This window comes from Mytilus edulis, chromosome 1 (genome assembly GCF_963676685.1).
Source record: "Mytilus edulis chromosome 1, xbMytEdul2.2, whole genome shotgun sequence".
Taxonomy (NCBI): domain Eukaryota; kingdom Metazoa; phylum Mollusca; class Bivalvia; order Mytilida; family Mytilidae; genus Mytilus; species Mytilus edulis.
Window position 1 is genome coordinate 74,196,564 of NC_092344.1, and position 13,710 is coordinate 74,210,273.

Here is a 13,710-nt window from a genome sequence, read left to right on the forward strand (position 1 = left end):
AAGTGGAAATCCGTACTATCACTATAGTACGACTTTGAAAGCAAAACAGTTCCATTCTTTTGTAAAACAGTCTTTAATATACCTATCACATTAATGTTTGAAGGGTCTTAAGCTTATTCAAACCATAAAAGTCGGTATGAAACACCAAAACGGAATGAACAATAACCGATTACGTTTTGTAGTTTACAAATTCTAAACTGGTTCCCGTCAAACTACAAAACTTTGGAATACAAGCAGAAACCAGTTAGTTTGTATGATTACTTCACAATGACCTCTCATGCATAATGATAACACAAGCAAATTCCAGTTTGTATAGAAAATAGTAAATACGAAACCAAGCGCGGTAGGCAGAGAAATGTAATGAAGTTCAGGTCGCCAGTAATGGAACAATGACTGCGTCATTTTCCAAAAATGAGGTCAAGGTCAGATGAACCATGCCAGGCAGACATGTACAGCTAACAATTCTTCCATACAACAAATATATTTGACCTATTGTTTATAAATTACAACAGATTATCTAACCGAAACACAACAAATGTGTAGTCCAAATAATTATAAAAGTTTCTTTCCATAACAACATTGTTATTTAAATTGTGTGGAAGAGTATTGTGTAAATACTTGTATAAAATTCGATATTGCATGTTTTGTGATTTCTTTGGTGTATATCGTTGATGTAATATGTTTATTTTTGTTCTGCGGTTTTATGTTGTGTCCTCTATTATATTATTTGTTCCTCTGTGATGAATGTTACTGCCTGTTTTTTTTTTCTTTAATTTATTTCTGTTATGTCATGTCATTTTAACAATATTTTTTAAAATTGTCATAAAGCGGGATGTTGAGCTAGCCATTAAATCTTATAAGGTTCAATCCACCATTTTTCTTAACATGTTCTGTACCAAGTCTGGAATATGGCAGTTGTTATCAAATAGTAGGTTTCTATGCATGTTGTTGATTTTGTTTTTGTTGCACTTCAGTGTTTCTGTTGTTCCTTTGTTTTCCTCTTGTAGTTGATGTGTTCCCCTAGGTTTTAGTTTGTAAACATTTTCTCTCTATCCATATATGACTTTTGAATACCAGTATACTATGGTTTCTTTCATTTAATGCACATGTCTGAAAAGTTTGAATAATGGGTGCACAGAAATGCAAATTGAATGGTACGAATAAATGACATAAGTATGTCTTTTATTGTCAAAATTTAGATATTGCATAAAAATCTTAAATCTGTGTACATACTATGGTTGCAGATGCTTCCTGGGTCTGTTTCTCTAGCAAATGTTGAAATATCAATGTTTAATTTCTATTCCTGCTTCTACAAATTTATTAACATTGGACACAACAATTTTACATCTCCACAATGATTCGAGTTCAAGTGCTGCCATTGGTTGAGAATGGTGTAGTCAAATAGGGCTGAACATTTTTCTACCAGCAGATGGCGAATCTTTGTAATCATAAATGTTGGCCTAATTTGCAAAGGGTGGAGAGGGAACTGGATCATATGAAGATGAAAATATGGTGGATTTTCACATGCATCAGGTCTAAAACATCAGGACAAAAAACAGTGAAAGTTTTTTGCTAACTAGTTCTCATCAAATTCCACATAAAAAAAGGTATTGATTCGGCATAAAAGTACGATTAAGTAAAAGCTGCAAGTACATACCTTCCATTTAAAAGACAAGACATATCACAAGACTTTATGCTTTATTTCTACATCCATGAGTAGTACAACATTCAAACAGTTCACTGATAATTCACAATTGTTTGCACATTTGAACTATAAGTAATAGAATTCAATTATAGAATTTACAGTTATCAAATAATTTCTTACTAAATCACAATTTAGAAAAATCGTTTCTAACTTTTACCGCTTAAAGTTACATGAAAAGCGTTTAAGCAGACAGAAAAATTCCCAGCAGAATATTTAGATAATACTGTTAATATAAAAATATAGACAAAAGCTGTTTTTCTAAAAATATTAAAAAAAAATTAAGCATGATTTTCATTTTTTGTCTTTAATCTATATTATTAAAACGAAAATGATTTACTAAATTGTTGATTTACTCTACTACCGTTTAGTTTTCCCTAACCCTAAAACTATAACTGGAGTTAAAATGAACCAAATCACTGGTCTATGCCATCTCATTTCTTTTATTTCCTGTAGAGTACAGGCATTAACTATGTGGAAAGATTCAGTGATCATCAAGTATTAAAACTAATTATCTTAACAATGAAATTTCTATCAGTATTAAATAAACCCTATAAAAATAATTATTTTTTTTCCCAAAGGCATTTCAAAAGTACTCATAACATTTACAAAGTTCATATTAATTATCGCTTGCCATTTATACAATTTACTGAACAAGGTCAAAGGCATTTACAAAAGTTATGGAATGTCATATTATAAGTAGATTATATTGTATAATGAGGGATAACATTTCTTTCTTTTTAAAATAATTATGCAAATTATTGAAATGTTGCAATTTTAACTCTTTATATTTCATGTATATAATGAGGGACATTTTTTTCTTTAAAATAATTATGCAAATTATTGAAATGTTACAATTTTAGCTCATTATTCAAAAGTTTTACATTTCATGTATATGTCAATCCTATGATTTAATATACTGCAATTCTTTTGCAGTTTATGATGAATGACACGAAATCAAATTTATTTACCCAATTCATTTTATTTGCTCATCTGGAATTTAGAGCAATACACATTTCCCAAACACAAAAATTACAATACCATTATATTTAACATTGGTTTTGTCTTGAATAATGATATATATAAATATCTCTCGAACTTGTACAAAAAGTACTGGTATAGTTGGAATGATATAAGAAACCAAAAGAACTTCTTTTTTCACAAAACATAATACAGTTTCTAGTTAAATCTTCAAAGAAATCACTTTAATCAATGATATCAAAGAAATCACTTCAATCAATGGTATCAAAGAAATCACTTCAATCAATGATATCAAAGATATCACTTCAATCAATGGTATCAAAGAAATCACTTCAATCAATGATATCACAGAAATTACTTCAATCAATGATAACAGATACATAGTTTAAAGTTGTCCCTGTGAGGGTTTTCTGTCCCTACAAACAAAAATAATATAGTACACTTAATCAATTAAAATACATTATTTCAAAATGATAAGTTGTTTATATATTGTTTTCTTTTGTTCTAACTTCTTTTAATAAATACACCTTCTTTTATCTATACCTGAAAAGTAAATATATATTAAAAAAAAACACATCCATTTTGTGTAAAATATACAAAACCATGATGTTTATAAATGACAGAAAAAGAATTTCTAACAAAACACATCTCTGACAGAAGTTTAAGATAGAAACAAAGTATTATTCAATATCAATATACAACAGATATTTACAATTAGGAATATTTAGTAAAGAAATTAATAATAATATTGCACTTCTTCTTAATTGCCTAAGTGTGAATCAATGCTCAACTTTCAAAGAATTTTCCTGATTAAATTTTAATATCTTTACAAGTAATCTGCAATGCAAAAGAAAGGGATAACAGAGATCTCTTCATGGCAGTAACTGACGTTTTGTCATGGCGGTCTTTGTCAAATGATATAAAAATATAGTAGGTTACTCTTCTTCAGAAAAGAAACACTAGAATTTATTGGCAGCATGATTTTTTCTAAGACATACAAAGCTAGTCATGGCACTGTAAGCAATTAAGATGGATTAATATATTTTTAGGCAAGTACATTGCATCACAACATCAAAATAAGTAACTAAAAACTTATGACAATATTAGAATATCAAAATATCTTTTTTGTTAATAACTGGTCAAAATCTGATAAAATTCATTCACTGTGTAAACCTTTCAAGTATATGTTACTGGTATGTTCCTCAAATCTTTTTTTCTTAAAACTAGTGTTGGCAAAGTTTTTTTTATCAATTCTTATCCACATAGATGAGATCCACAAATATTCAAACCGTTATCAAGGGAATAGTAAGCATATTTTTTTTTTTTTTTATGTTTACGTATAATTCAAAATTATTAATGCTAAATTTAAATACTTTTTTTAATTCTTAAGAAGAAGAAAAATCAGCAATAATAAATATATGGATAATGTTTGATGCAACATCATTTGAAAGTAGAATATTGATCGTGTACGGTTATTGTTTGATCTGTTCGTGTGCAATATACGCTAAATACTTTGTTCTAGGTTCTAAGTGATAAGTCAAGTATACAAGAAATATCGGTAGGTTAGAGGCTCAATGTATTTATGAAGCTAACGTCTAATACAAATACTTATGCGAATTATGTATATGATATTTTTTTTTGTTCCCTTTCAATGATATCTTAAGTAGTTATGTATAAAGAATTACGCTGAATGTATTATACCTTGCATACAAAGTGCTAAATTTGATCAGAACCATTGTTAAACATATCTTTTACTCTAATTTTCTCTCAAACAAAAGTGTATTAAAACACGATCCACATTTGTATGAAAATTGAACTCCATGATTTTGATTTAAAAGATAAAATTTATCGATGAAGGAAGAAAAATCATCAATTATAAAAAAATAAAATGTCTCATAATTTTCTTGGCTATTCAATAAAAGAACACATAAAATATATTTTGTAAAAATATAGAAACAGAAAAAGAAAATAGTAAGGTACAAAAATAATCTGGTCCCTTTTCAGCAATGCGTACCCTTTCTGATATAATAAATAGAAGGACTGCACAACATATACAAAATGAGCATCACTGTTTATGAGCATGTCTGTACATGACTATTTACATGGTTTATATACACAAATATCATTAATTGTCTACACAATCTTCTTAAGCCTCATTGGTTCTTTTTGTCACTAACTGTAAGTATCTGGAAAAAAAAGAATAAAAGGGTGATACATTTGTCTTTTTTTCAGGAAAGTCTATTCAGGTAATGCAAAGTATTAAAGACATGTTAAAATGTATGAAAATGCTCACAATTACACCCACACTTTAAATAAATATTTAGTAGCAGAAAATTATTATGATTTATGTGATGATGCATCACACTATAGCATGCTCTCATTAAGCTTTGATTCCAATTTCAGAAAGTCCTGATTATTAGCGTTGGATGAAAAAGTGCCAACATTTTTAAGATGATCATTTTCTGTGAAAACATCCAAGAATTTGGTTAGCAGGAAGTTCTTGAGCAATGAATTTGAAAATGCATCATACAGTATGGCATGCTTAATAAAGCTTGATAAGGAATTTCAAAAAGCTATGATTTGTAGTTCCTGAGAAAAATGAAATTAGTTGTGACTGTTTGTGTACTTGACATTGCAAGAGGACATCCCTCCATAATTATCATTAAGACTCTAGTGTAATGCATCATTATTACTTGACATTGCAAGAGGACATCCTTCCATAATTATCAATAAGACTCTAGTGTTATGCAACATTATACTGAGAATACAATTTGTAGTTTGTAGTTCATTCTTTGCAACAAATAGGAAAGTTTCAAAGATAACAATTCAAACTTTTTGGGGGGTAAAATTAGTTTTTAATATGATTTTCTTTGTTCTCATGTATTACACATCCATTTTTGAGAATCATCAATGTAAGTCTAGATTGTCTCTCTGTTGTTCCTTTTTTTATTGTTTCTTTTTATAATAATTAAAATGCTTTAAAATACAAACCCTTCTCAGAAAAGTCCACAGTCTTTAAGATTGTTTTTAATGATGACATCAGTGACAGCATCAAACACAAACTGTACATTGTTTGTATCTGTTGCACATGTAAAGTGGGTGTAGATTTCCTTGGTATCTTTCCTTTTGTTTAGATTCTCAAATTGTAACTGGATATAGGCAGCTGCTTGTTCATAATTATTTTCACCTGTAAAAGAAGAGATTTTATCAGCAATTAGAACATTTTCCCTTTGATCTTACTGCCTAATATTTTCAATATCATGGACAGGACTTGATACACAAAAATATTAGGCAATGACGTCATGTATCAGTGCAGTAACATCAAATGTTCTCGTCTATCCGCTTCAAATTATCAATGAAATCACTCGACTTCATTCATTCAACCAAATAACCAACCCGTTTTGTACGTGTAAAAGTAGTTTTACTTATTATTTCATTTTACTTCATATTCTTTACAAAAAAAAAGATCTTTACAAAAAAAAAACAGAGTTGCAATAAATTGCAGAGAAAAAAAATAGTGGCATTTTATTTTTTGATAATGACTTCATCAGCTCGAATCTCAACTCGCCCTAGCAGGCTCGCTTGATATTCTTGCTGATAAAGTCAGTATCAAAAACAAAAATGCCATTATCCTATATATATATATATCACATGATAAACATTGGTTTCCTTGTTAGACAATTATTTGATGTGTAATAATGGAAAATTTCTGATATTGTTACCTCACTTTCACATCAAATCTCTATCCAAAGATTTATTTTGTGTATTCAATTAATATTTTATTTTGCACAATTTTCTTTAGTCCTATAATACAATTCTTTTTCTACATGTTCTATGATGTGATTATGTACACAATTAAAAACAAACGTACATTGAAATTTATTATTGATTTCAAAGTTATCTCCCCTGAAACTGTATCACTAATCTGATGTACATAAAGCAATGAAATGTCCAACAAATAAATATGAAATGAGACACACAATAATGTTGCCCTGTTAATTTTTATAAATGTTCTGTGGAATCATTCATTTTTGGGAATACCAGTTTTCATTGATTGAATAAAGTTGTATTTTCATGGGTACTGAATTTCTAGGTTTGATACAAATCTGTATGAAACTTACAGGAAACAAGAATGTGTCCAAAGTACACGGATGCCCCATTCGCATCATTTTCCATGTTCAATGGACCATGAAATAGGATAAACAAGAATGTGTCCACAGTACACGGATGCCCCACTCGCACTATCATTTTCTATGTTTAAAGGACTGTGAAATTGGACTAAATTCTCTAATTTGGCATTAAAATTAGAATGATCTTATCAAAGGGAACATGTATACTAAGTTTCAAGTTGATTGGACTTCTACTTTATCAAAAACTACCTTGACCAAAAACTTTAACCTGAAATTTGCACTATCATTTTCTATGTTCAGTGAACCGTAAAATTGGGGTCAAAACTCTAATTTGGCATTTAAATTAGAAAGATCATATCATAGGGCACATGTATACTAAGTTTCAAGTTGATTGGACTTCAACTTCATCAAAAACTACCTTGACCAAAAACTTTAACCTGAAGACAAAAACTTTAACCTGAAATTTGCACTATCATTTTCTATGTTCAGTGAACCGTAAAATTGGGGTCAAAACTCTAATTTGGCATTTAAATTAGAAAGATCATATCATAGGGCACATGTATACTATGTTTCAAGTTGATTGGACTTCAACTTCATCAAAAACTACCTTGACCAAAAACTTTAACCTGAACCCAAAAACTTTAACCTGAAATTTGCACTATCATTTTCTATGTTCAGTGAACCGTAAAATTGGGGTCAAAACTCTAATTTGGCATTTAAATTAGAAAGATCATATCATAGGGCACATGTATACTAAGTTTCAAGTTGATTGGACTTCAACTTCATCAAAAACTACCTTGACCAAAAACTTTAACCTGAAGCGGGACAGACGGACGAACGAACGGACGAACGAACGAACGAACGAACGAACAGACGGACGAACGGACGCACAGACCAGAAAACATAATGCCCCTCTACTATCGTAGGTGGGGCATAAAAATAGCATGTGTAAAGGAGTCATAGTGAAAACTAACCAGAAACTGTTTTGATTTATTTTGATAAATTTTGTGGGGTTACTTAATAATCAGTTAAAAAAGTGGCACTACATTCCTCAGGATGTGAAAATTAAAGGTGTACTTTCAAGTCAAACCCAAAAGACAATTAAAGCCATTTGGGGAATGTAAGATCTATATAAAGCCAAAACTATTTATGGCAGAAATAACTTATTTTAATCTTAAAACATGCATACATCAGGAAATTTCCATTCAGGAGTAGTGACTTACCTGCAAATTCAGGAAAACAGAGTGTAAGTGCGGATTTCTTAATTTTCTCTTCAAATAAATCTTTCTTGTTGAGGAAAAGGATGATTGATGTATCTGTAAACCATTTGTTGTTACATATTGAATCAAACAATTTCATACTCTCCATCATACGGTTCTGTAAATATATAAATCTTTCATTTAATATATCTCTTGGATTTTTATATACACAACCTTAAAGGCTTCCTGTATTTAGGAATGCCAGAAAATCCTTCTATAAACCAGACAGCTATGAAAATTTAAAAATTCTTTAAGTGAAACATGTGAAAAGTTAATTTTTTGCTTTTAAAGGGATATCAAAACAGCTGGATATTGCATTGCTATGGAATAGCTTTGTTTTACCTTAAGTGGTGATCATTGTTGGGCAGATATATATATAAATCTAATGTGTATTTTACTCAAGGAAGGCACTAAGAAAATTCACTTTTTCTGTCATTGAATATGAATTTTTTTTTCTGTCATTTTACTTTGATGTGTATTATTTCCATTATGTTATATATATAAGCATTGTCATATATATATTGCCGAGGTAAATATGCAGTTTCTATGAGAACAACCAAAGTGAACATCAGTATTTTAAATAAACCCCATAATTATCAAAACAAAAGAAAGTAATTGTTTTATTCCATCATGTCCATATCCCAAGAAAAATGATTTAATGCAGATTATTTACCAAAACCAATTGTTACACATACATTTTAGTTATTATACATTTAGAACCATACCATGTTTAGCATGTGATTATCACTTTGTTTAGGTGATTATGCCGTTTATTTAAAAGTACAATTCATATAGAAAATCCTACAAAGGTAATTTCACTTTGGAATAATAAACATTTATTTCCCATTCCTGAGGGAGATATGAAGATTTGTTCAATTTTGTTGAATAATTACATTTATTTTCTGTCTACTTTTTATATAATGTGATAATTTATACTGTTTATGTAACTATAATTTAAACTGTGATTTTCAGGTGTGTTCAGTAAGAATACAATTATACTTTGAACTGTGTTATTTCCGGTATGATATGATTTTTTTCCTTTATTTTATCTCTTTACACATGTAACTGTGTTACATGTATTTCGCTATGTTTTCAGTAACAATATTTAGAACTGTGTTATCTCCCCATGTTTTCAGTAACAATACTTAGAACTGGGTAATCTTCCCATGTTTTCAGTAACAATACTTAGAACTGTGTGCTATGTTTTCTCCAACAACACATAGAACTGTGTTATGTCCCTTTGTTTTCTTTCACAATAGTTAGAACTGTTATTTCACTATGTTTTCAGTAATAATATTTAGAACTGTGTTATTTCCCTTTGTTTTTTTTCACAATACTTATAACTGTGTTATTATGCCCCACCTACGATAGTAGAGGGGCATTATGTTTTCTGGTCTGTGCGTCCGTTCGTCCGTCCGTTCGTTCGTCCGTTCGTTCGTCCGTTCGTCCGTCTGTCCCGCTTCAGGTTAAAGTTTTTGGTCGAGGTAGTTTTTGATGAAGTTGAAGTCCAATCGACTTCAAACTTGGTACACATGTTCCCTATGATATGATCTTTCTAATTTTTATGCCAAATTAGAGATTTTACCCCAATTTCACGGTCCACTGAACATAGAAAATGATAGTGCGAGTGGGGCATTCGTGTACTGAGGACACATTCTTGTTTTATTATGTTTTCAGTAACAATATTTTGTTATATCCTACCATTTCCTGATCTTCCACCAATGTCAAATCATATTCACTCATGGCTACAATAAATATAATGGCTGTTACTCCTTCAAAACAATGAATCCATTTCTTTCTCTCTGATCTCTGACCTCCTACATCAAACATTCTGAAATGAAAACATCAAACTTAACAAAATCTCAAAATTTCTTTTTATATGCCATGTATGCTGTGAAATATTTCGTTATAAATGGGATTGAAGAATTAATACACCCAATTTAACATATTTCAAAAAGGGATTTATGATTATATTGCAATAAATTATTCTAAAGAGTACAGTCAGTTTTAATTTATTTCTGATTCTATCAACACATTATCATAATGTATCCCAACATCCAGCACTTTTTCTTTGTACATAAATTCAAACCATTTGAACTGTTGAAGTGTAAGGTCATCAAGTTAACATTAATAAGGAAGACAATAAATCAAGACAACAATTTATTTTCAAGTAGTTTCTATAGGAAAACAAAGATTTTCAAGAATGTTACTGTTTCACATGTTTCACTTCCTTGTAATTTTTCTGACAGAAAAAAATGAAAATCTGTGATAATACATGTTTTTTGCTAGATTTTCATGATTACTCCTATTGTATTTGTTGATACATGTAGAACATGGCATTCTCATTATGGGAGGAGAGTATGAGGTATAATGAAATAGAAAAACTACTTTTATGGCAATTTATGCATATAAATTGTTGGGATAGTTATTCAGATGTATGAATGAAGTATTGTGCATCTCATTGATAAATTGATACAGATGATGTCATAGCCTAATATTTTTTGGTATACAGTCCTGTTCATGATCAAAGGAAAAATGTACAAATTACTGAATAATTTTTATATCCTATATTTTTCTACACTAAAAATCATAACGTCTGCATAAAAAAATATAGTTATGGGAATTTGTTTTGAAGTTATAATACTATAGTCGATATTTTTATAGGTGGAGTCTTCTGTAGTGTAAAAATGCAACAGCAGTTTGTAAACCAGTATACCCACACCATTTGAAGTGGTGGTATAATCAATGTTACAATTTGTAGAGTTGAAGCATAAAAATCATTAACTCCAAATATGAGCATAGAATATTTTCAGTGGAAATATTCTTCAATAAGGTTAGAAAATTAACTATCTTCTTTTTTTATGTATGTACATGTACAAGGCTTTGAGAAATAGGAAATCAACTTGTCAAATATATAGTACAGCATCTATAGTGTACATTGTATTTGTTCCTTACTTGAAATGTAGATCTTTAAATGTAAAATGTGTTTCTACAATTCCTGTGGTTTTAACTCTGGTTCGCAATACATCCTGTTCTGTGGGAATATATGAAGGCTGAGAGATTCTATCTAAGGCATTCAAATAACTGCAAGTAAAAATAATTGAATACAATGTACTGAGTTTTTAAAACTTGATAAAATTAAATATATGTACTATCATGACTACAGTGTGTGTATTATTAGGGTAGTGCACTTTTATCATGTTTATTGACATAAACTAAACATATCTTTTTATTCATACATTGTTGCACATTTTGCAACACTGAATCTTTATTTCTAATTATCAAAAGTATTTGCCTGCTGAAACAAATATATATGACCCATACTTTTACGTAATAGGGTCTGGATTTATGGAAGCACAATCATATCATACAAGCATGAGCAACACATTAGGTGCCACATGTGGACTAGGATCTGTCTACTCTTTCAGAACACCTGAAATCACCCCCTAGTTTAGAGTGGGGTACATACTGCTCAGCCTTAAGTTTTCTATGTTGCAATTTGTGTACTGTTGTTTGTCTATTTGCCTTTTTATTTTTAGCCACATTATGGTCAGTTTATTTTCAACTTATGAGTAGGAATGTCCCATTGGACTCTTTCTCCTTCTAACAAATGCTTTGTTTGATGTTGCCTATCCATACCTTGTCTTTGCTTGTAGGGTGTAGGTAGATTGGGATGTTTTATGTTTGCTTTCAACATACATGTAAGCTACAGGTTTTAGACAAGCAGGAATAAACTTTTAACAAGAATGTGTCCATAGTAAACGATTGCCCCACTTGCACTATCATTTTCCATGTTCAATGGACCGTGGAATTGGGTAAAAAATCTAATTTGGCATTAATATTAGAAAGTATATACCAAATGGCACATGTGTACTAAATTAAGTTGATTGGACTTCAACCAACTTTATCAAAAACTACCTTGGCCAAAAACTTTAACCTGAAACTGGCACTTCCATTTTCTATATTTAGTGGGGTCAAAAGTCTAATTTGGCTTTAAAATTTGAAAGATCATATCATAAGGAACATGTGTACTAAGATTCAAGTTGATTGGACTGCAGCTTCATCAAAAACTGCCTTGACCAAAAACTTTAACCTGAAGCGGGACAGACAAACAAACGAACGGACGGACGAACAGACCAGAAAATATAATGCCCCTCTACTATCGTAGGTGGGGCATAAAAATTTAAATGTTTGTGTCTTTTCCGGAAGGCTGCTTTTTAGGTGGGTAGGTAGGCAACATTAATAAAAAAAAATTGCCTTAAAACAAACATGAAAAACTTCTGACTTTTCCACCATGTCCAACATGCATGACATGTGTGCTCCAATAAAAAATAATGCATAACAAAATAAAAAGAAAATTCTGTATTTTTTCAAAATAAGTTACATAAATAAAACTACCTGGTAATTATATAAAGTAGAGAGTACCTTTGCCTTAATCAAAATTTGATCAAACATTTTCTGAGGTGGCAGTCATACTAGTATTGACGCATAAACATGATAAACAACTAATTAATTAGAAAATAATCTTCGTCAGAAATGATGTAAGGAGAAAATAGATGATTATATAATGTTATATGTAATTCTACAATTGAAGTGTTGGTTTTTCCATGAAAATAGATTTTAATGTAAATAGATTATAAATGGTAACAAAACAAAACCTTACAACCATTTGTAAATTTGTTAATTAGGAGGAAAATTTCATCTTAAGATGTTAGTTTTTAATGATAATCAATTTTCATACAAGTTAAACATGTTAAACAAGAGTGCACACACTGAAATGTCTCGCCTTCTTTACTAATCATTGATATTATGTTGATAGTCCTAAGTATAAAGCTTGATTACAACTGTCACATAAACTTAACATTAACCAAGATAGCTAAACAAAGACCAATGAACCATGAAAATGAGGTCAAGGTCAGATGAACCATGCCAGGCAGACATGTACAGCTAACAAAGCTTCCATACAACAAATATAGTTGACCTATTACTTATAGTTTAAGAAAAATAGACCAAAACACAAAAACTTAACACTGTGCAATGAACCGTGCAATTGAGGTCATGGTCAAATAAAACCTGCAGGACTGACATATAGATCATAATATATTTCCATACACCAAATATAGTTGACCTTTGGCATATAATATTAGATAAAAAGACCAAACTTAAAAACTTAACTTTGACCACTGAACCATGAAAATGAGGTCAAGGTCAGATGACATCTGCCCGCTAGACATGTACACCTTACAACCATTCCATACAACAAATATAGTAGACCTATTGCATAAAGTATGAGAAAAACAGACCAAAACACAAAAACTTAACTATAACCACTGAACCATTAAAATGAGGTCAAGGTCAGATGACACCTGCCAGTTGGACATGAACACCTTCCAGTCCTTCCATACACCAAATATACTAGCCCTATTACTTATAGTATCTGAGACATGGACTTGACCACCAAAACTTAACCTTGTTCACTGATCCATGAAATGAGGTCGAGGTCAAGTGAAAACTGTCTGACGGGCATGAGGACCTTGCAAGGTACGCACATACCAAATATAGTTATCCTATTACTTATAATAAGAGAGAATTCAACATTACAAAAATTTTGAACTTTTTTTTTTCAAGTGGTCACTGA

General features: G+C 30.4%; 1 protein-coding gene across 2 annotated transcripts in view; it reads right to left on the bottom strand.

The window, feature by feature from the left end:
* Positions 1–1,681: 1,681 nt before the first annotated feature.
* LOC139489806 (guanine nucleotide-binding protein G(i) subunit alpha) overlaps positions 1,682–13,710 on the bottom strand; it is a 28,147-nt gene continuing 16,118 nt past the window's right edge. The window contains exons 5-9 of one of the 2 annotated variants that reach the window (XR_011656243.1): positions 11,028–11,156; positions 9,774–9,903; positions 8,037–8,190; positions 5,443–5,870; positions 1,682–5,375 (exon numbers count right to left, since the gene is read on the bottom strand). Coding sequence is in view for 1 of the 2 variants with exons in the window: in XM_071276657.1 (XP_071132758.1) it covers positions 5,680–5,870; positions 8,037–8,190; positions 9,774–9,903; positions 11,028–11,156 (604 nt within the window). In the remaining variant the exon portion in view is untranslated. The remainder of the gene's footprint in view (positions 5,376–5,442; positions 5,871–8,036; positions 8,191–9,773; positions 9,904–11,027; positions 11,157–13,710) is intronic. The other variant, XM_071276657.1, reaches the window with a different exon arrangement.